This window comes from Pyricularia grisea, chromosome I (assembly GCF_004355905.1).
Source record: "Pyricularia grisea strain NI907 chromosome I, whole genome shotgun sequence".
In the NCBI taxonomy this organism is placed as follows: domain Eukaryota; kingdom Fungi; phylum Ascomycota; class Sordariomycetes; order Magnaporthales; family Pyriculariaceae; genus Pyricularia; species Pyricularia grisea.
Window position 1 is genome coordinate 3,071,910 of NC_044973.1, and position 23,189 is coordinate 3,095,098.

A 23,189-nucleotide genomic window follows, 5' to 3' on the forward strand; every position below is an offset into this window, starting at 1 on the left:
ATGAAGACGGCAACTTCCGCCTCCGTAGGTAAGCCCCCTCCTCAAAAGTGAGCGTCTTGGTCGTCTGGATCGAGCTGGTTTAGGTCAAGAAGCACCAGGTCTGATGTTCCCAACACGGCATTAGCCAAGCCCACGAGGGACGGATGGTGGGCCACCCGCAACTCAGCCTCTGGACCGGAGCCAATGGAGATGACGAAAAGGCAGTTCGCCGGCCGCGACTCTGGGAAACCCAGAGGTCCACCCGAGAGAAGAGGGGACCGGGCAAGCCGGGTTGCCTCCGGAGGTTCGAAAGTGACTCTCCACTCAACCCTCATGTCCATCCTTCCCATCGAGAGTGGAATGGTCACAGGTCACCTGGACATGTGTGCCCCCTCCCCCCTCCCAGTCAGTCCAGCTGGACAGGGGGCCTTTCTGTCGGGTTCATCAAGCCTGGGAGTAGTTGTGGGTAGGCGCCAGAATCTTGGTGGCTAGCGGCAGATGCAAGAGTAGTGCGCCTCGTGCGGGCTGGAAATAACGATGAGCTAGTGAAGAGAGAAAAATAAAATAAAATGCTTTTTTTTTAGGGCATAATGATATGACAGGTAAGGTAGTACGGTACTGTGTGAGATGCTGTATTGGTATAGGTAGGTATACGGAGAGCATGAGCCGTTGTTTGCATGGGGCCACACCCCCTGGCAAGTCTGGAATTTTCCCTTTCATTGTACAGTACGTAGTAGGTAAGTAAGGTACGTACTCGAAAGAAAAAAAATCGCGGAGCTTGCCATCTTGGGTCAGTTGTGAGATACATTAATGCTTTATGCAACAGAACCTTACCGTAGGTACTTGCACCGGTTTCTAATTTATCATGTGGTGAAGCGAGGTTGCATTCGTGCCAGGGTAGGATGATGTTTTGAAACAAGCAAAGGACACAACTGTGCCTTAACACCCTTGTCCGCACTCACTTTCTCCACGAACAGAAACGTGCTGCCCTGGGTAATGGCAACGAGCACATATAGGGAGCGTTGGCAATAACGATCGTACTTGCGTGCCAGAAAGTCCTGGAAAGGGAGCCCAATCCCAGCTGCTAAGATTCAAATGGGGTTTACTGGTTAGTAGTCTTCCGTGAACCCCTTTAGGTAAGAGACCTAGGATAGGTACCTCCTAAGGTAAGGAAGGTACTGTAGTTTTCTCATCCCCAAACCCCACTCATCAGCACATCGACATCACATCAATCAAGTTTCAGTCTCCCTCCCCTCCTTGGCCTTACAGTAAGTAAATGGCAATTCTTACTCTTTCCTTTGTTTTTATTTTCAATCAAACTTCAGATTTGTATGATGGATCGTGATGATGATAAAATCCCGATGGAAATAAGCATCGCACAATATCCGGAAAGTCGGACAGTGTGGCCAAGATCTGGCTGATGAGCGTAGCCTTTGGGGCGTAGTTCAGCTGAGCAATTGAGCAAGCCTCATGTTGAGATTTTCGCTTGGAATCGCCCGAAGCGGGTGAGCAGCGGCCGCCAACAGGGGTCTTTCATGAGGGTCAAGAATGGAAGGCAGCCGGGACCCAGTCAAGGAAGGACAGGCAGGCAGTCAGGCAGTTTACCTACCTATTGTACCGTACCTTACCTTACTATAGCCTGTATTGTATAGCTGCTATAGCCAAGGAACAGGTACTGTACCGTAGATGCTGTAGTAAATCCTTTCCAGTGTTCCACCCACCCACGGCACTTTGCCGGGCCTGGCGCAGATCATTTCGCAACCGCTCCCCGGGCAAATTTGGGTGCCTCTCCCAAGAAACAATTTAAGAAAAAATAAAAAATAAAAAAACAAGGGCAACGCAACGCCAACCCTTTGAGTCGCCTGAAATTCGGGGGAAAGAAAGGTGGGGACTTACCTCCAGTGATCGATCCGCCTCGTATCTCGTGTATCGCCAAGGGGGGGAAGAGCGCTGACGTGCTACCGGGGCTCCCGTCGTCGGGCAAGCAGGAAAATTTCCCTTGTAGGAATGATCAGACAACGCAAACAAGAAAGTGGAATTCATGGGGATTTTTGTTTGATTTGTTTCCAACAAAACCAATGATAGCGGTTGCAGCGGCTTTGGCCCGGTCGGTCGTCAGTGGAGAGATCCAGACTTCTGGTAACTTTGTAAACAAGGACTCGAGTCCTAACGGCGACAAACAAAGTAGGGTACCTACGCAAGGCATGTACTCTTTCTGTAAGGTACTGTAACATCATTTCCAATTTTATAAATCAATATGTTCTTTTTTTGTCCTGTTTGATGGCGACAGCGTTCCATTGTCACATTGACTGGTGCAGATGATGCATGATAATGTGGAGTCTGCCGGTTGACAAACCACCTCCTTTTTGTTTTGCTTTTCTTTTTCTTCTTGTTTTGGTCGACGGAGATGTGCGTTTGCAAGGGTTTTTGGGTTTACCGGTCCAGTCGAGCCAATGGCGGTTACCTCCAGCCTCCATAGTCAATCCAATTAATCTTGAACTGGACTGCAACTGGTAGATGCTGTGCAGATACTCCGTAGACTTAGGCAACTTAATGACGATGGCGACAGTGTCCCCAGAAATTTGAAACAAGAAACCGAAATGAGAGTCGTCGTGTTGCCTGCAGAAGACCCCCAATGAAATCGAATCCAATCCAATTCGTATCATGGAGATGACGATGCAGAACGCCTCCACATCTAAATGCACCTATACTGTAGCGCAAGGTAGCTACTCCGTAAATCAGCGAGCCAAGTCTCCCAGATGCAATGCCTAGGAGCTTGCTGATTACTGAACGACCGCCGAAACTGTGGTTCCACCAAGGGCTTCGCTGGGAGGTGGAGGGTAGCACGGCGGGACTGAGCTTTTCCCCCCAGCGTCGGTAATCTCCTGCCGACGACGGAAGCAGGGGTAAGAGAAACAATTTTGGAAGACTGCGGCAGAGTGGATATGGCACAATGGATTCGAGTACGATGGATGTTTTCCCCCCCTCTTGTTCACTACTTCTCCGCTGGACTCGGCCTTTTTGACGAAACAATCACTCAGTGGTAAGTAAGTTACTGTAGTTAATGTAAAGTAAAGTAAAGCCGACCCATGATGAGTCAAATTCATGGAAACCCGCATGGCGGTTTAGGGGTCATCTGGGTGATTGGGATAGACCAAACAGTGTTGGCTTTTCCCCCCCTTAAAGTTGTTCTCCAACACCAGTTCGAATGTACCATACAGAATCTTGCCTTGCTTGCCTCGCAGCAACCACCATCCTCACTTTTGCACCAGTGAGATGGCAATAGATGGATGAATATCAGGGCTGCTATCGAGGCCCACTTGCCTGTCGATCAGTCCGCACGGAAACAAACATTCCCGGTCGCTCCTTCCTTCACTGGGTTGGAGTGCGACAGGGTTCAAGGGTTCAGCCGCTTGAAAACTGGGCCATTCCCTCTCTGGGTCCAGGCCGTCGTTGATCCATCCATCGATGATGCGTCGTCCAGCTTTGTTCATTCGTGCTGAATGAACCCTTCTTTTCCATCTGGGTTCTGTGAGGATTTCTACAGTATATTAATTGTTGTAGTCGTTTGTATCATTAGGATGGCATCCATGTTCCCCCTCACAGCGTTGCAGTGAGGCTGGAGATTCCCTGCATCACATCAGCCCGATCAAAAGTACTCCTCCTATAAGTAACCAATTTAATAGTACTGTGGTTTGTCCGGACGGTTTGTGAGGCCCCTGACTTGTTGTACCCACCGACCATCGCCTACCTGCGGTACCTACCTTAGGTACCCGGCTTGCTGGCTGACCTGAGCTCCTAGAATAGTATGGTATAGTCTTGGCCGGTATTTAGACATGCTGGGCGGTATACTGTACATACTGTACACACATACATACCGTGCATACCTACCTTACCTACTTGCGATGCCTGTCGTGGATCTTTCTGTGATCCAGATAGTGCCGCGACGCAGCACGTCAACTCTCTCGCAATGCAACCCTCATATCGGATGCTAGGTGCTTCTCGTGGGTACACAACCACCGTCTTGTCTCGTCGCCCTAGTACACCTGCAATCATCCGACTGGAGTCCCAAGCGAGTGGTAGAGTCAGAAGCCACCCCGTTGCCGGTCAAGGCTAGGACAGAAGCGCCTCGGGCCCGGTTCATTCGTTGTTGGGAGGACAAGCTTAAACACTGTCTTTGGGCATGTCTCTGACATCTCCTGTCGGCAACCACTCAAATCTGCTCAAATCGTGAGTGCCCCCCCGTTAATCCATCAATTCACGGAGGCAGGCATTTGTGATCAAGAATGGTAATGAAAGCGAATCTTGCACCACCCCATCGCCAGGCTGTGCCCAAGACCCTGTTTCGTCCATGGATGGGTATTCTGGAGGTCTTGGGGTTCATGCCCAACGGACCCGACAGAATGGATGAGCACAACGGACAGCCCGTCAGCTAGTGTAACCACACCATGACGCCCAGCTATTATCGCCTAGCCGTCTTTGGACATGGGAGGGTCGGTGGAGTGTGGGGACTGGGGTCGGGTGAGCGAACTTGGAATAGAAGCAAAAGTTAAGAGTTAATTACGGTGATGCATGACTCCGACCGTACCTACAGTACTTCCGCCTGACTTGAAGAAAAGTCCGGATATAGCTAGCTAGAAGGTAAGGTACCTTAGCTACTTGGCAATGAAGTAAGTATCGTATCCTCAATGAGATGGATTTCGTGTGTCATGAGCTTCCAAGTATGAGCAAGGCTTGGCAGACAGTGAGCAGCCACAAGCTCAGATACCTAGGTAGGTTTTAATATAGAACAGGATTGATTATAGGATGAGGAGTGGCAGAATCCAGATTCAATCCTTGTTGTCTGTATTCTTGCCGGGTTTGAATGAAGGTAGCAAGCGGTATGAACTATCGACAAGTTTCCGCTCACTTGCACCATGGCGAAACGGCTTGCTCAACGTGTTTGGGGCGAACTGCTTAACGTGGCTGACCTTTGGAGTTCCTGGCGACAATTGACAAATCATTGCTCTTGGTGGAGATTTTTGGGTGGGTCCAACTCTAAGAGCCAAGGTAAACAATGGAAGGCGTGCCGCTTCTCGGGCTCCACTGTTAGAACGAACACAAGAGCTAGGCTTTATTAGGTACTTTGGGCACCAGCTTCTGTTTGCTCGGTCCCGAAGTACCCTTGACTACTAGCCTGCTAGGTATTTCTGCCCCCCACATTGAGATTTGCTTTACGTGATTGCCTTACCCTGCTCTACCTACCCTTCTGCCGTCCCTGTCAATGGTAGTATTGCTCTTGCATAGCCGCTTCAATGAGCTACGTTGCGATGGGAAAAGGTACGTAGCATGCTTGCGTTGCTTTGGATGAATTTCTTCTTCTCCGCCAGTCTCCCGTTAGGTTTGAAGTTCCTCAAGTCCCTCCTCGATGCGATTCGTCCTTGGGAACCGTTTGTCAATGCGCGCCACGCAGAGAACGGCTTAATGTACGTACGGGCGGGCAGGCAGGTAGGCATAGGTATGGTTCTGGTCATCATTGATGCAATGCTGTCAAACGTCGTCTCAGGAAAGAAAAGAAAAAAAGAAAAAAAAAAAAAAAAAAAAAAAAAAAAAAAAAAAAAGAGCAGAAAAAGAAAAATGTTAGTTGGACCTCGGCCAGGTAGGTGGATACATACATTGCTCGAGCGGTCGGGAAGCTGATGCAGCTCAATTCTTATTGACGTAGGTTTATAGTGCCGGTGTGCCCTGAATGCATCACATACTTGTCAGTATTAAATTGAAGATAAAACTGGATGCCTGTATAGACGAAAACTCAGTAATTTCAAGGTGGCCGAGGCGAAGCTTCCCTGACGAGGCTGCAGACCAATCAAGCAGTTGTAAGATATTCTCTTCGATACTTTCCAATTCCCATACGGAGGTAAAGCACCAGGGCTGGGGCATATAGTAACATGGGATCCCTGTCTAGATCTTGTTCAGGCGTTCAATGGCAGGGGTGGATCTTGATGAGAACGACCAGGGGTTACTCGTGCTCCATACCTACCATGTCTAGCGAGTGTGAATTTTTGCCAGACAACGAGCAAGAGCTACCACCAATGCACATTCGTGTACCTACACCGTACCTACTTTGTTTGCTTGGCTCCAATCTTGGACAAGGCAGCAGATAAATCCCGGCGCCTCATCAAATTGTGAAAGGAAGATCAGATACAAGAATGAAGCAAAAAAAAAAAAAAAGTCTGTCAGCAAATTACCTAAGGTAAGTCGATTGCAACTCAATAACAGCATTCTTTTTTTTTATGAAGATAGATGCGACTCGAAATAAATCAAGCAAACAAACAAATCACAAGTCAACTAATTACATGGCTTCCATGCGACTCAACTCAGTTCACATGCCTCGATTTGAATCTCATTATTCCTGCATTGCATTCGGCATAGAGAGCAAAAAGCGGATCCTCGTGGCTTACCAAGAACCAGCAGTGCAATTACCGTCGGGCAATTAGGTGCTCAATGCTATTGAAGTTCATATGCAAACACGCACGCTGTCAGGGGAATTCTGCCAAGCCGCCGGTGGCTCTTCAATAAAACTGATAAGAGACGGGAGACTCCTTGTCTGCTTGCTCTTGGTTGCTCAGATGAACCGGGGTCGGTACACATAGCACTCTTTGCTTCCTCTAAAGAAGGTCACGGAACACTTTGCCGACCAAGGGATGTCCTTGATGTCACCCATTTTGAACTCGACAGCGGCCTACGGTCATCTAGGTACGTTATGCTTAATGCTGTTTACCTTCAGCTGTCAGAAACATAACCGAGTTGCACACGATTCCCGGAGGCTCCAGATGGGATGAACCAGCTTGCATATCCAGAAACATGGTTTGGGAAGACAGGATGGATGCATGGATGGAGCGACGAGGCAAATCTGACTGCAGTCCATCTCAGTGGCCCCGTTCTTTTTCTTAGCAACAATATTGATATCGAACACGAGAAGCACTCTACGATTATCGTACTGCTTGCAGCACGTTTCTAACGAGTTTCCACGGAGCGGGATATTCCTCTTCGTTCGGTTCGGGATGCACTCCCAGTTACTTGGTCTCGGCTTGATGGCTTGTGTCTGACAATGGCTCCAAAACCGTCTCTTATTTTTCTTTCTCTACCTGACGGGTAGACGGGTAGGCGAGCGAGCGGGGAAGCTCAACACCCCAAGACATGCCCTAGTGGAATTTGACAAGCGTTCGGCGGCAGCTCGGTTTGTTGGCTTGCGCGTGGCTTCTTGGGGGGCAATGGAATGATGCAAACCAAAAGCCAGTGAACGGTCCGTGTTGAACCTGTGGACGCCCCCTCCTCAACGACCTTTTCTACCCTGAGTAACTTTGCCTAGCAGGGAAGGCGTCCAGGAGATAAGCAGGGCAATGGAAATGAAGTTCCTGGCCGCTTCTTAGTCTTGTGCGGGCCTAGAGTACTCGACTTGACCACCAGTCTATCTAGTTCTAGAGAGGTATCTACAACCACCTACCTTACCGCTCAAGCCACCCTTTCTGCCCTGGAAAACTGTCTTGCCTAGACCCAAACTGCCTGGGTAAAGCCGACTCCCGCCCGTCTCCAGAACACTCTTTACGTTCTGCGGTTGGGGATAATTATCAAAGGTGTCACTACTAGCCGAAACTATCTCTGAACCGAAAAGAGCAAACTGTTGGTACGTGCGTCAGTTTTTTTTTTTTTTTTTTTCTGCATCATTGCATGACTACGGGTTCATAAACTAGACGGGAGGACGAGATGCAAGTCTCTTTGTTGGGTGACATTGCTTGATGAATTAATTGTAGACCGGCAACTAGCTGGCCTGTGAGGCCTACACAGCATATGATAACTACCTTACCTAAGGTGTCTATCTACCTTACCTATCTAGACGTCCACATGTTTACAGCAGCCACAAAATTCTACCCATGCTTGCATTAAACCACTACGAAGAGGATATCGGAAAGATCCATAAGAGACAGATAGGATGAGGTAACGTACAGGATTCGCAGTCAGGTAAACCGAGAGGCATACATAAATTCACCCCCAAGGTTTACCCCTATGGCCTTGTAGGCAAGCCCAACCAGCAAGGTGCACTCCCTCATTAACCTTACCCTACCTATCCTACTCAGGTCTAGTGTAGATTTGCATGAGGTTTCCTGCACCCCTTTTCAAGTCGATCCGAGAAAGCTGTCGCGCACTGACAAGCTATTGAACTAGTCTCAATTCTTTTTTTTTTTTTTAAGATAATAATATTATTATTATTCTTGTTTCTGCCGCTGCATGTCCACAAAAAGCTCCAGGTACTTCAAGATCCTTGTGTCGTACCACACCCCCCTGCAAGCTGGGTCTCGACCCTTGTCCTCCAGGTACCGCGGTACGTACCTACTTTCTTTCGTCCACTCCCCTGCTCCTATACCCTGTTCTCTATCCTTGTACCTTCACCCCTGTGGCCCAGGCGCTCGCGTCACCCATCTGCAACCCACTCTCTGCCTTCCGAGCTTTTGACCAGCACAGGCAAAAAGCGCTAGCCCAGTTGTTACTCCCGTAGCCTTAATCCTTACTGGACGTCTCCTGTCCTTGGGGCTGTCAAAGATATAAACGTCTCCCGTCCCCGGAGCTACCAAACGTACACTACTGCTTCCTACTTTGAAAATCCGTGTTTCTTCAAGAACGACGATATACAACTACATACTATATTTACATCAGAATTATTTACAATAACAAGAACAAGTTCAAGGACATTCATAATCAACATAAAGTTTCCGAGTCCAGCCTCTCGACTTATACACCGAAAGTCGTTACCTCGTGCGCTTCTGCATTAACTCAACGCGACCCGGGTCACGTTCGTCGACACAAACTTTTTTTTTAAACTCGAGAAGCTTTTTTGTGCCCTCAGCTGCTCGGCAACGCGGGACACAAAAACATATATAACATAAAAACAAACTGCCGGCATATACATCCTGCAAGGCTCAATGACTCTACCACCCATTTCGCCAGTTTCTTGCTCGTCAAGTGGGCATATAAAAGAGGCCCCTTCGCCACTTCCTAGGTCGTACAGAGTCGTGCCTACCATCATCGCTCCATTACAAACACCTCCAACTTTCGGTCAACGCCAGAGCTTTGGACACCTTCCTCCGATCGTTACAGAGAGCATTCACACGTAAGTTATCTTGTTTTATTTTCCCTTTTTATTCAAGAAAATTCTGGCCTAACACCTCATACACAGCCTCTCTCCCCCACATTATCATCAAGACTTCAACATGCCTTCACCTAGACAAAGCGCAACAAGAGCCCCTTCCAAGAAGGGCACCTGGACGGAAGCCGAGGACAAGGCTCTCCAGGAGGCAATTCGTGCCCGCGGCGGACCTTATGAGTGGGTTCAGATCTCGAACGCCATGAGCGGCGCCAGGACACCCAAGCAGTGCCGTGAGAGGTACCACCAGAACCTCAAGCCATCGATCGACCACAGGCCCATCACCGAGGAGGAGGGCAGACAAATCATCGAGCTGGTCAACCTGAATGGAAGGCGTTGGGCCGACATCGCGAGGACCCTCCACAACCGTACTGACAACTCGGTCAAGAATTGGTGGTGCGGCCGCCAGAACAAGCTGAAGATGGCAGAGAAGAAGCAGCAGGCTCAGAGGAAAGCTGAGCAGGATGCCAAGGCAGCTGCAAAGATGGCATCAGTCGGCAATGGACAGCGCTTCCGTATGCCTGATGTTCCCAGGGTTGACCCGCGGGAAATTGCCGGCCAGATGCCTCTGCCAGGATCGTCGAGCTACAGCCATCCCCAGGAGCACGAGTTCCACCACCAGACCCATCAGCGTCGCTATGGCCAGACGCTCCAGGACTACCAGGATGAACGCCGATACAGGTACAGTGGGCACCACGAGCTCAAGGCCCCGTCGCCTGGCGAGCAGAGCTGGACCTGGTCCAACAATGGCCGCCCAGTGTCTCGTGAGTCACTGCCGTGCTTGACCCACGAGGTTGAGTCGGTTTGCACCGACGAGGCTAGGTCTCCCGCAAGGCTTCCCAGTATTCACTCTCTGGCACCGTCGCCTATCATCAGCCACGAGAGCCGAAGGAACTCGTTCCACGAGGCGCTGCCCCCTCTGTCGCCCATTTCCAAGCATTGGCAAGGCCACGATGAGAGCTACCGCCCCAACGGACAAGCCCGCGAGGCCAAATCCGCGGCCAAGTGCTCGATCGCCTCCATCATGAACTAAATGTTTGTCTATATCAAGCATTCTATCTTTCATTGTCTTGACACAGCAATTGAAAAGTCCTCGCGAGTCGATCAGAACAAAAAGAAAAAGAAAAAAACACCATAAAAAAAAGTAACCAACAAAAGAAGAAAACAACACAAAAAAAAGTTGCAATGTAACAACAAAAAGTATGGTCACTTATATCATCATTATTAATATCTTTTGCACTCGACATCAACTCGCACCGGAGCTCAATCACACTACACCATGATAGGCAATAATCGTAGCCTTGATCATACTCTTTAACCAGGGTCAACTACCAGCATCATTCATTTGATCGCGGGTGCGGCACGTTTCATTACGGCCGTTTTTTTCCTTTTATTGTTTGGCCATGTCCCCTATCGGGTTGACGCGGTCTGCATTTTCAGGGATTTTGTTTTCTCATTCCTTTATCCATAACATTCACTTATTCATTCATTCACTCAAACACGTCACATATGGGCTTCCAGCGCGGAGTTGGATTTAGGAAAGCGTTTTGATTTTTTTTCTTATCACGGCGGCGTAGGAACGGCTTCTCTTTTTTCCCCTTTTCTTTTCACAAAGCAAAGGGGCCCCTTCAAGGAGTATCGGGGTTCGGGCTGGTGGGTTTTCTTTTTTTGTTTATTTCTTCATTCTCGCACATATACCCCCTACAGGCGACGAACCGGACAGAGGCAAAAAGTTGGGGAGAACAAAGGAAAGGGACGCGCGCAGTTTTAATATTTTTACCTACAAAAGTCGTCGGCGAGGCCCGGCTCTGCGAAATAGTATAATAGTAACAAATACCTACAAACAACCAAGAGATCAATAAGAATCGCATGGTTCGTCATTCCTTACAACACGTTTTCGCTCTCTTTTATCGGTGCAAATAAGAAACGGTGTTTGATGTGTCTGTGTCTGTGTGTCTGTAAGTGTCTGGCCAAAAGTAGGCAGCCAAGTAAACTACGCTGCCCAAGTGATCATCTAACCATCATACTCTCTACATTAACCCCGATGTTCCACCAGGAAGTGACTAATACCGAAAATGCTACCTTCTCCTCATTCATCACATAGCTGAGGACGGAAAAGCCGCGAGCGGGTCGTATTTGGGTTGTGTTGGGCTGGGGAGGTAGTAGGTATGTGGGTTCACTGCGTAGGTAGGCGGGCATACGTAGTAGTTGGGTCCCGGACGGGTTTCCGGGAGCCTGTCGGTCGTATTCTTTTTTTTTTTTTTTTTTTTTTTTCTGTTCGGGGGTGTACATTGTTTCCCTTTCCCCTCCTCGTGCATTCCACCCTTGCCAGAAATGGTGGCAAGGAACATAAAGAGCTCTTCTGGTAAGGTTTTGTTTTTCTGCACGGTGATGAAAGGCACGTAGCCCAGACCGGTGCGGGTTTTTCTTGGCTTTTTTTTTTTTTTTGGTGCACATCCATCGGAAAGAAATAGGCTTGAACATGAAAGGTTTAGAGGAGTCAGAAAGATGCCTTGCCCCACACACACTTTCTCTACTCATACTACTACTTACTTGGTAGGTAGCACACACTTACAAGATATCCCATGCTCGGGATTGCAAAGTTCCATGGAATTTGTCATTGTTGATCCCTGTCGACCAAAGATTCCCATCTAAATAAATTCCGTCTTTTCACCACCCACCACAACCCCAGTCTGCGGCTGGGAACTAATATCCTTTTCCCCTCTCTTTTTTTTTCTGGTGTGGCGGCGTTTACAACACCACATATGGGCCTTTTTCTTGCCCAGGGCGGCCTTGTCTGTCTTGTACGTAGTATTCAAAGGGCACCGTATCAAAGAGGGGGGGAAACATGTGGATCAATGGGGATGGAGTGCGGCCGGATTGTGGATCCCGTTTACGGCGGATCGTCCCCCCCCCAGCAAATAAGCTACTACGATAGGGGGTGATGGGAGGGGGAGAGAAAATCCCCAGAGTCTGGGAACCCCAGTCCATAGTTCTTTTCTTGGATTGCCAGGTGGAGCAGAAGAGAAAGGGATGCCTTGCCCTGTCAACGCCAGTCTGTCTCTCTTTCCCATTTGGGTTTCCCATCCTTTTCTTCTCGCTATTGTCCATGGCAATCTGCATTGTCGAGGCAAGTGAGACATGCATGTTCATGGATGGCATCACTGCTTTTTTTTTTTTTTTCCTCTTCTCTTTTCTCTCGGGCAATTCGGCTCTACTAAGTGAGACATGAACGATTACGGGTCATAAATAAAACCAATACCCTTGCTGTCGATTTGCAGGATGATATGCACACCCAAGTATGAAGTTGTCTTGATTTGGGTGACTGCTCGGACTGCCCTCTTTTCCAAAAGAGGAGTCGTCGCGAAGCCTGTGATGGACACATTTATTTTTACTATTTATGGATTTATTGTATGCGGTACCAGCTGACCTGACTGGCTGACACCCTTTGGCTATGGTACCTCGAACACCTCACCTCCATGTTGATTGAACTTCAAGCAAGGTATTCCTGGTAAGTTAGAGACATTTATTTGTAAAGGGAGCCCTGTCTATACGGTGATGAAGGCTTTTTTTGCTAGTACAGCGCTTTGGAAGTACGGAGTATTCTTGTGGGTCTAACCACGCTATCAGCATGGTTGCTTGCCATTTAACCTATCGCAAGTGGTTTCGGTGCTTTATTTTGTTTCCTTTCTTTTTGTGTGTAACCTTTTCTTCTGCTACTTTCCCTCTGTGTTCTTCCCGTCTTCCATAACGCCCACAAAGAGGCTACCGGTAAATTCCGCAGAATTTCACCTTTTGTTTTGTGGATACGAATCAAACAGGGCCTGCTCATTGCGTGCAATGTAACTATTGTACAACCATCCGAGTAAACCTAGTGTGTTTGTAGTTGCGTTTCCAACCATCTCTTAGAGGAAGTCCGAACAGTCTCTTACGTCTGTCTTATTTTTGATGGGTTGGGAATTTGAGCTACTCGGCAGCTCCCGCACCTTATCTTTAAAGGATGCATCTAGTTCAGGGGGGAAGACGTGGCTGAGCTGTCTCTGTCTGTTTAAGCTTGGAGTTGGTGAGGAGAGTTCGGACGATTTTTTTGTCCTTGGTTCTTTTCTTTCTCCGCACACCGTTCAACTAAACAATGCCACTCTTCCTAGTTAACATGACTTTCTTACTCCAAAAAAGATACCTAGCTGGGATTCACGGTGGAGATGTCTCTGGTTGCTCAACTCACTTCAACACACCCCCTAAGCTCTTTCCTCTGTTCTGGATCTATGAGATGGTTCTAGGCGTCGGTGGCTTTTTTTCATTTCTTTCTCTCTGTTTGTTCCTTGTTCAAAAAAATCTAGCGGACAACCCTTTGTTCTCTTGCTTTACTTGGTTGGCGAACCAGGGGACATTTTCGATAAGCCGGTGTCGGTCCGGTTCAACAAGCTTTGTCGGTCTGGATCTCGGAGGGGAAACCCCGCAGCGCAAACCAATGGCCTCACCTACGAAGATCTTTTTTTTTTCACTCTGGACTTTCCCACTGTCGTCATAATAGTGCACATCTTCTTAAGCCCTCCAAGTCATTTTTTTTCGAACCGCCGAAAAAACGAAGCCAAATGGGAGCTATGACAACGGAGGAAAACCTCCCTTGTCTTGGCACTTGCGCTGGGAGGGAGAAAAAAAAAAGTCAGCAAACGACGTGACAAAGCGGAATTGTCGGCTTTACTGTTACGAAATGTGTGGCACGGTCAATCTAAATGATGTAAGCAGTAGCTTGATTTAGGTAGGTAGGTAGGTAGGTAGGGCAAGGTACTCTCACTCACTCAGGCAAGGTACCTTACACCCAACCTAAATGACGGCCGGAGCAAGCAAATATTCTGCAAACCATGGGAATTGTGTCCAAAAACAAAACATCTGAATAATGCATTCCTTCATTCCCCAATCATCATGTCTCAACGATGCACCAAACACACACCGGCTCGGTGAGGTTCGTTTCCTTACGGGCTGACCACTGTTTCACCAAACCTTTTTGAGACTTGCCCAGTAGCCCGCCCGACTTTTCTCCAAACGTTTTGTTCTTAGAGTACCTATTTTTTTTACTCGACTTCTTTTTTTTAGGGGGTGGGATAAACCACTAGTGCACGACGCCTCAAACAGTCACAAACTGCACGAACGGGTAAACCGGCGTTTTCAAAGAACAAAAAAAAGAGAGAGATAGAGAGATAGAGAGATAGAGAGATAGAGAGAAAGAGAGAAAGCGAGAGAAAAGAAACAGCAAAAAAGGACAACAAAGCACCCCGTTTGTTACAGGTATTTGGGATTTCTTTTTTAGTTCATGTGAGCGTTGAAGTGGCAAGAAAAAAAAAGTTGCGATGCGCCATGGTAACAAGAAACGCGTAACGTTGCGCCCAGAAGCATACGAGAAAAACACGAATTCGATCAACGGTACGTTTGAAAAAAAAAAAAAAAAACGAGAAAACACAGACATAGAGGATAGAAGGGAAGAAACCGCTTTGCGCAAACGATCGAGCCACAGAGTCGGATTCAGCGTCTGGAATCTTGCCTCCCCAAGTTCCACTAGACACTTACTGATCCATCTCCCAAGGCTTTGGGCAATGCTCGATACTTGGCTTCATTTTACTCATAATCACCTCTGTAGTACACGCGTCCATACATTGCCGAGTGTTTCTTCTCTGTTGTTATCTTGTTCTTTTTTTTCGTCCGGTTCATCGAGAGGGTCGAGCGATATGGAGAGGCAAACGGTCCGTCAAGGGGTCTGCATCATCTCTGTATTCGGATCTGAGGAGTCGGGGTTGAATACCACACCACCAGCAATCAAGAATGCCGAACGTTGCCGACCTGTGGGTAGTTGCAACCGCAATTCTGGCTTCATCATCTTTTCATCTGATTGAAAAAAACACATTTTCTCAAACTCCCAGCACCAACGACCCTGCCAAGACTTGAACGTTGGAAAGTGGGCAGACAGATTGAGCCGATGATCTGGTGAAAGTTTCTCAGAGGGCGTGTGCTTTTTTTTATTTTCTATTTCCTTCTCTTTCATGTCATCGCCGTTTTTTCAAGTTATGCAGGTTCAACCTGAATTTTTTTTATTTTTGCCATCATGTAGGTTTCAGCTCACAGACATCCTCGGCAAGACAATTGCTGCGTTACATACGGGTACGTTAGGCGTCTTTTCTTACTTGAAGTCAGAGGCGAAACATGGTCATTGTGCAGAAGAAAACAAGCAGTAAGATTTATGAAACCGGATTCTGGGAGGCTATTTCTGAGGAAAGCGAATTTTGAACCGAGGCTTTTGTCATTTATTTGTTTGAAGTGGGTTCTTACTGTCGAAGTTGAGTCCTCTCTTTCTCTCTTTGCAGAAAAAAAAAGAAGAAGAAGAAAGCAAAGTGCCTAGATACGTAACCCCCAAATATTACGTGCGACAAGTGTCACACCAAAAAAAAAAAAAAAAAAAACAAGCCCATGTACTGTACAACTGTGTCACTTTGTATCCCGCTAAATACCAAGGTCACCTTCGGAGTGCAGTTCCCGATTGGGAAGCCGTTCCGATGCGGGTGATCGCCGTACCAACCAGACCACTTTCCCCTTCTCCCGGGTCAGGTCCCGCAGTCCGATTCCCGAAGGCGGGGACGAACGGGTTTGTCCCAGCGATCTGGGTCCAATCTGATTCGACCATGCGACGTTGGTGACATGGGGCTGAGTGTTTTTTTTTTCCTTCCCGCTGTGCTAGGTAGTCTACCAGTAGTAAAGTAGTACCTACGACCTAAGCAATCTGTCCTTGGGTTCTAGCGATTTTCTGGTTCGTTCTGAAATTTGCATAGGGTACACTTACTTTTACGATCCCCACGATGTATACCTGATCAATTGAGAGGCGCATCACGATAAAAAATTTTTTAATTCTTTCCTCCCCCTTTCATTTCGTCAGTCCTTTTAATTTTCTCGAGACAAAAAATCACCCGGCTTGGCACAACATCTCCGAAAACCAATCGCATCTGTATGCCCGGCACCATGGTTCTTGGCATCGACATGATTGATGATTTTAGGCTGCACAACTTTTTGGTTGGGTGGGGTACAACCGTCCAAGCCGTCGTAACATCATCCTTCATGCCGCTGTCGAGAAACACGAAAGGGATACACCAGCCAAAAAAGGTTCCCAAAAAAAACACACACACACACACACACACACACAAACCCCTCCCTATAATCAATATGCCATCCCATCTACATGCAACCGTCTTTCCCGGCTCAAAAGAGAGAGAGAAGAAGAATAAATAAATCACAGCCCAAGGACCGAGGTGCCGAACAAATTAAACGGCTGAACCAGACCGACGGTCCTCGGTAAGAGGGGACGATGAGTCTTGGCGAACACTCAAGGGTGCCGCTGACTGATGATTATAAGCATGTAGTTTATGCTGCTTCCTGCCTCCTGTCGACTCACTCTGCCTGCGTGCTTGCGTCTACTGTGTGGTTGCTGCTCTTCATTGTTGTTGTCGCTGCTGCAGCTGCCGTCTACTGTGCCTGAAAGATGGTGTGTGCAGGACCAGACAGCAGTGTGTGCTTATTCTTTTCCTCCGCCCCCCCTATCCCCTCCGTCATCCTATGACGGGATCATTATGGAAGAACCACCCCTGCCCCGGACGGGGGTCGGGGGAAGCACCCCCATCATCCAGTCGACGGACCGTTGCCCGCCAGTCAGGCCTGAAGGAAAAGCTCTCAAGCGACAGGGAGGGGCCGAGGCTACCAGAGGGTGTTGGACTGGCGCCGTGATGGGCGAATCGCAAGTCGAGAGGAATCTCATCGGGAACGGTTCCTCCTTTTTTTAGCCGCCTGGTGGACGAATCGTAAATGTGAGGAGGGAGGGAGAAGGAGCAATTGCACCCTTTTTCCCTATCATCCTCGGGACAAATGAGCTGACAGCTGCGGACTTATGTTTGGTTTTTTCACTCAAAACAAACGTTCAGCCGCCCTGATTGACGAATCGCGAAAGAGGGCGCGCCTCATCAACTGCTTCCCGAGGTTCATGTATGCACTGCGCGTCTGTTTGTCTTTTTTTTTCTTCTTCTTTTTTCTTCCCTCTATCACTCTGCTCCTCTTACTTAAGCTTTATGCTTGTCGCGTGGCCGCCTTGAACAATACAACCGCCCTGGGGAACGAATCGCGAGCCAGGACTGATCTATCATGCAGCATCCCGTCCGAAATTATGTTCATCAACCTCGGGTTGAGATGGGCGTGTGCGTATTTTCTTTCTTTCGTCTCCTCTGCCTTTGGCGGCTTGATAGACGAATCGCGAGCCTAGATTTGAACCTCGGAGAAATCACCCGCGTTGCTTATAGAAGACGTAGCCGCCTGCTGAGCGAATCGCAAAGGATGCCATGATGCTCGTCCCAAAGGATCCAAAAAAGCTCATCTGCACCCTGACTGCATCTACACCGAGGAACAAGCATGTCGGTTGCCCTCCACCGCTTGGTGGACTAATCGCGAGGACGGAAGCGTCTTTACTTACACCGCCACGCCGGGCCTCATCGCCGCAGAAACAGAACGAGAAACGGCTGCGTCGTGGGGTAAGTTGCTTTCTCTTTCTTTGCCGCTTGATAGGCGAATCGCGTGCCTTGAATCGCCTCACCATGTATATGGATGACCCCAGTACTCCTGCGTCTGCACCTTGTTGCAGTCGACTTTAACCGCTTCGTGGGCAAATCGCAGACCTTGATCATGCCAGCCCCTGGTTCAGCCTTCATCCCAACGACTATGGTAAACTTCATATTTGCCCACTTCCATTTCTACAAGGCGAATGTCGACGTTGAGCAACGTCTCGTCGTCATACCCCTCCCCCCTTGGCTACCATCCGAAAAAAAGAGAAAATGATGCAGCCTGGAAATAAACCGCTTAACGTTTGCCGCTTCATGGACGAATCGCGAGCGGAGGATCAGGCTGCAGACTCCTTTTTTTCTTTTGTGAGTATGCCGAGGATTAGGAGAAAGAAGGAGGAGTGAGTGAGGGAGGAGGGAGGGAGGCTGGAGTGGGGAAAGGGTTCATCCCAGCACTACAGGTCCCCTATCGACAAACATACACATTTTGACTTTTGGCCGCTTGACAGGCGAATCGCAAGGGAGTCAAGCTGCCCAAGCTCTTGTTCCTCCTCTTCCTGGTTGTTGGGTTGAACTCTCAGTCTGACGTATGCCAGGTACACCGCCTTGCCTTTGTCAACTCCACTTGTTGAGAGGTTGAGTGAGCCGCGGTAAAGAAAAAAAAAAGGGAGCTCCCCATCGCGCCGTCGCTTACTGAGCTGGATCTTTACCCCCTCCCACACTCACTGGCGGCTTGGTGAGCGAATCGCGGAGCCTACATCTTACCCACCCCCGTACTCCATCTCCGCAATCCCCCCTTTTTTTTGTGTTCTCCACATCCCTGATCCCAACTGACGTATACACCAGGGTTGGCGGGACGGACCATCCCGTCTGTCTGTCTATTCTTAACCATCTATACTTTGGCCGAACGAGTCTGGACCGGAGAGGCGTCATCAGGCGGGACAAAAAAAGATGGTGATGGTGACAGCATGAAGGGAGGGGGACCTTTGGAAGTGAGGTACTGCAAGCCATTCCATCGATGATGATATTGATCGCCTAGACTTAGACCGTCAACTGACAAGTGATATGATAGGGCTGGTTGCCCTGGACCCATCCAGATTCGCCACTCTTAGTGCGTGCACAGAGTTCAGAACACATGGGCACATTGGGTAGAAACAGGACCGTATAGGTTGTGTAGGTACTTGGGCGCTTCAAAATAGCCCATCCCCAACCTCTCTCCTTTCTAGCCGGGCGCAGCTCGCTATCCCCTTTTGATCTGGACGCCTCTGAAAAGTTCGTGTGGGGGGCCAGATCATCGTACGATATTCTGATCCCTCCCTCACCTGCCAAGCTGATTTCTTCACTTGACACTGATCAAAATGGAAAAAAAAAATCGGCCACGGCCTTGATTCGGCGCATCTAATAGACACCTGCTAGTGCCATGCAAGGCGTTTTCTTCAGAGCTTTAAAAGAAGCTTCAGCAAACAGAGCTTTATCGTACGAGAGAAACGGGAGCTGTAGCCGAAGGCAAAATACATGATGATGTCCTGCCTAACTGACAACGGCCAGCTCCAGAATGTGCTTAGACCTCGAACTTTCTGCAACCCCGATGAGCGGTGGGCGCCCCCGTGTTGTGCTAACAATGTTGCATAAGGCAAGTAAATAGCTGGACCATGCACGCCCGGGCCACCGTTATAGAGTTGACACATTGCGACACCAATCGCACGAGAGCATCCAGAAGCCTTGACCAGCTAGAATACGTTTTTTTCCACCAAGTCACTTTTGGAAAAAGGTACAAGTCAACAGCTTTGACCTCGAGGGTGTGTCTGTATTAAGGTACTTGGCCTTTTTAAGGTTATCCTTCGCCACAACTTGCCTCCATCATCCAACCTAGATGAGACCCGCCAAGGCTTGCATCCAGCTTATTCCCTCAAGCTGCTATGCTAAAGAACCAAGCAGAGAGGCAGTTGGGAAACAGTAACAAGATAGGATGATTAGGCACTATTCCTGCTCAACCTTCGACTCTAACGTGGGCGAGTGGACTTCAGAAGCTGATGAATGAGAGCCACCAAAGTAACGTTTTTCAACGGAAATTGTGCCTGGAATGGTGTAATCTTGCGCAGGGCTGACTATATTGACATTTGTTTTCTATTCATACTTGATGGAGGTCTCGTGACATGATCGTGGCAGTAAGAGCTAGAATGAATTGTTGTTGAAGCCCATCTGTGGGAATGTGCGGGGACTCAAGTGATCCTGCTAGGCACAAGTAGAAAGCTTACCTCGCCGCCGTAGTAGACTGGTGCTCCCCGAATCACTATCCGTGCCTTCAGTGATTTAACAAGTGGGCCACTGGACCACAGGCGTAGGCGCAAACAGAGAGTGGACAGCCCTTGGCGCAATGGGTAGCTCCGTAAATAAGTCGCCGCTGTTCCCAAAGCATCGTCAAACCTTCTTTCAAATTTGTTAAAGAAGCAGAGGCTTTCATGGGCGAGATCGGCGGGATGCCTGACCGGCCCAACAAAAATCGAATACGCTTTGCGCCCAGACCTGGTGTCGTTAGAGTTATGCTGTAAACTAACCCCAGAAAGGTCGGCACGACAGCAAAAAAGAGAGACCAAGCTTGAACTGGCACCTGCTCTTTACCCGTAGCTTCTCGAGATAGTGTCTGCTGCTGCTGTTTGGGAAACTTTGGCCGCAAGTTGATCCCTGACCGGTCTCCTGGCCGGTCACTACCTGCGTGTTAGACGTCACTATGGAAGGTCGAAGAGAGATAGCTGGTCTTGGTGGCCTGCACTTCAGGAATGAAGTCCCCACTGCTTGAAGAAGCCTTGGACGAGGCAGCAACAGCCGCAGCTATGGCATCTCTGTTGATGGGGATTTTTCCCTGATGAGCCACCAAAGGTTCCGCAGACCCCTTGATGTGCGACGTATACTTAGCTGTCCTCCTATTCTTGTTTGTATTTCTGGCTGCTTTGTTGCAATTAGATCTCTCAGCAGTAGGGGTGTGCTCTGAGCCGATGACATGGTTCTGCAAATGGGTGGTTGGGAGAAGGTTAAAGGGTGCAGCCATCGGGGTGGCAGCCATTTGATTTTCAAAATCGGTAAGTTCATCAGCGCATACTCTACCAGACCCTTGTGGGGATGTTCCCAGAAAACCAGAAGCATGTGGGAGAGATGCTGCATCCAAATTCGACGAGGGAGTCATATCGGATGTGGCGGTTGGTGTGTCTGCATCACCATCGCTCTTCATGTTGGGGAAGGGATAACCCGTGTATTCATTCGGCGCCAGCATGGGACTGAGATCAATAGAGTCTTCGCCTAGTTCAAATGAAAAGCGTCTTTGTCCGGACATCTGATCTATCTGAAGTATGTGGCTAAGCGGTCGCCAACTTTGATGGTACGAGCAATCTGGTTGGATGCTGGCGTTGTAGTTTGCTTGGGTGACGGTATCACTGCGCTCAGGAAGCACAGAGTACATGGGGGCAGAGCCACATTGGGCGCCGGCATCCAAGTCCGAGTCTCCACTGGAGGAAGAGGCCGAATCGACAGGGCCAAGCCGCCGTCCCAAGTCCGAAGTGCTTTGGGAGGGGGGGTAAAGCTATGTTAGCGAGACATCCAACATGCCTTTCGAAGTTGGCTGCGACAAAAGGTGGTGGCCAAAGCAGGCTAGGCAGCCCCCTGGTCATGTTCTATGAAATTTATGAGTAACAAGTGGAACTCACTCGCTGCGGTTAAGTTTGCCATGCTCACAAGCCTGACCACCTTGGGTCTCGTTCCCATGCGGTGTTAAGGTTGTCCTCAGATGTTCGCAAGTATCTTGGGCCGAGTCTCCTCCGAACACACTATCTTCCACCTTGCTCGTGCCTTGAGAAACTGGCTCCGGGCTACTGGCACTGGTGTTAGATGGCTGCGCTCGTGGTCGCTTGGATGTATCGAGTCGCTTTAATGACGCTATTTTCTTCTGACGCTCACTTTTTCTCTGGTCTCTAGTCTGCCAGAGATGGGCCGAAAACAGACGTACTCCCTTGTCATGAGGGCGCCCTGGATGATTCGGAAGTATGACCTCACGGTTCTTCTTGTCATTTCTGGCCTGTTCCATCTTCTTTGTGATCTCCCTGTCATGGTTATTGTCGAAAGCTACGCGTGGTGGTTCTGGATTACAAAATCGTCAGCCTGATACCGGAAATTCATCAGTTCTTTGGTGTAGTGTTGAACAAGCTCTTTGAATAAGTTAGCAATCATGTACCTAGCCTAAGAGAATGAAATGGAGCCTGTTCGTCAAACGGGAACAGCTCTGAAGCAGGATTTGCCGTGAAAGTAGCCGAGTCCTGTATGTCACCACTCTTCTCCGCTCGAGTGTCGAAATCTATATCAGTATACACAGTTAGTTATTGAGAGTTTTTAGGCAAGGAACAGACAGGTGTGACGCTGACCATCCGTACTTGTCCTAACCTCTTCCTCCACCTGATCCAGACTGCGTACGAAACGCATGGTATCACTACGGTTGACAACGGAGCGACTCCTCGCCAGCGAGACGGCCTCCATTCCTTTGCTACTCTCCTTGGCGAGCAACTTCTCTAGTCTTCGGATCTCTGCTTTGTAATCTCTTTCACGACCAATCCATTCGCGAGACAATTCTCGAAATTTGCCCAGATCCCGTTCCCGGGCGGCCGTAACTTGATCGACTTTCCGTTTGGCAATGGCGACCTTGCGGTTCATGACGGGGAAAGCCTCTATCAGCTGGGACACGAGACCGTTGAGCTCCTGCGGGAGGGTGGCGTGCGCGTCATGGCAGCGATTCATCATTGCGACCTGGAGGGTGTCAAGAATCTTGTGCAGCGGTGGGTTGTCCCAGGAATCGAGGTCTGTTCCGATGCGAGGGTCGTAGGCTGGCGCATCCCATGGATCGAGCATCTCGCTCGCCTGAGTAGCAAATGAGGCTTGGGAAGTTGTAGAATCAAAAGACTTGGCTTTGGGCAGAGGGCCGAATGTCAAGTGCTCGTGCTCCGCATGTTGGATCATAGGGGGATGAAGTAGGGTTGGACTGCTGCTGGTGTCTTCAACGCCACCGGGCGATGAGCGATCTCGCTTGTCTCCGAGGGGTGTCAGGGGGAGAACTTTGGCAGCGAAGGCCACGAGTGGCCGATGTGGCTTCCGAGGTGATTTTGATCGCGTCTTGTGCTGCGACAAGGTCAGCTAGGTGAATCAGCGAGGACGGGTTGAATGACGTGGCCATGGTGGGTATAGGGAAAGGGAATCAGATACCTCGTCATCTTTGCCTTCTGAAGGAAACGAATGGGCTCGCTTGGATCTGCATCCTAAAACAGCAGGGTGTTTGTCCATGATGGAAGCAGATCGATCGGTAGCTCTGAATAGGAGTGAGTGGGAAAGTAACCTTGTGAGGTTGTGCCGACGATGGAAGGCCGTGGGACTATAGGTGTGCAATTCAAGTGGAAACAGAT

General features: G+C 49.1%; 6 protein-coding genes across 6 annotated transcripts; 3 read left to right on the forward strand and 3 right to left on the reverse strand.

Moving 5' to 3' along the window:
- On the forward strand, window positions 1–471 carry PgNI_05974 (uncharacterized protein; the record flags this gene model as incomplete). Its single annotated transcript, XM_031126003.1, has 2 exons — window positions 1–28; window positions 125–471. 2 exons carry the CDS (start codon window positions 1–3, stop codon window positions 469–471), a joined length of 375 nt encoding a protein of 124 aa, XP_030982861.1.
- PgNI_05975 (uncharacterized protein) lies at window positions 35–320 on the reverse strand (the record flags this gene model as incomplete). The annotated part of the gene is made up of 1 exon (XM_031126004.1): window positions 35–320. One exon carries the CDS (start codon window positions 318–320, stop codon window positions 42–44), a length of 279 nt encoding a protein of 92 aa, XP_030982862.1. The 3' UTR covers window positions 35–41.
- A 3,108-nt stretch (window positions 472–3,579) lies between the features above and the next one.
- Window positions 3,580–5,181, reverse strand: PgNI_05976 (uncharacterized protein; the record flags this gene model as incomplete). The annotated part of the gene is given in 4 exon segments (XM_031126005.1): window positions 3,580–3,726; window positions 4,572–4,609; window positions 4,889–5,090; window positions 5,104–5,181. The coding sequence occupies 4 exon segments, from the start codon at window positions 5,179–5,181 to the stop codon at window positions 3,580–3,582; spliced, it is 465 nt and encodes a 154-aa protein (XP_030982863.1).
- Window positions 5,182–8,939: 3,758 nt separating this feature from the next.
- Window positions 8,940–10,193, forward strand: PgNI_05977 (uncharacterized protein; the record flags this gene model as incomplete). The annotated part of the gene is made up of 2 exons (XM_031126006.1): window positions 8,940–9,127; window positions 9,242–10,193. The coding sequence occupies 2 exons, from the start codon at window positions 8,940–8,942 to the stop codon at window positions 10,191–10,193; spliced, it is 1,140 nt and encodes a 379-aa protein (XP_030983168.1).
- Window positions 10,194–17,535: 7,342 nt separating this feature from the next.
- PgNI_05978 (uncharacterized protein) lies at window positions 17,536–17,773 on the forward strand (the record flags this gene model as incomplete). The annotated part of the gene is made up of 2 exons (XM_031126007.1): window positions 17,536–17,721; window positions 17,756–17,773. The coding sequence occupies 2 exons, from the start codon at window positions 17,536–17,538 to the stop codon at window positions 17,771–17,773; spliced, it is 204 nt and encodes a 67-aa protein (XP_030982859.1).
- A 2,694-nt stretch (window positions 17,774–20,467) lies between these two features.
- PgNI_05979 (uncharacterized protein) lies at window positions 20,468–23,070 on the reverse strand (the record flags this gene model as incomplete). Its single annotated transcript, XM_031126008.1, has 5 exons — window positions 20,468–21,305; window positions 21,450–21,879; window positions 21,974–22,093; window positions 22,161–22,908; window positions 22,993–23,070. 5 exons carry the CDS (start codon window positions 23,068–23,070, stop codon window positions 20,468–20,470), a joined length of 2,214 nt encoding a protein of 737 aa, XP_030983167.1.
- Window positions 23,071–23,189: the final 119 nt, after the last annotated feature.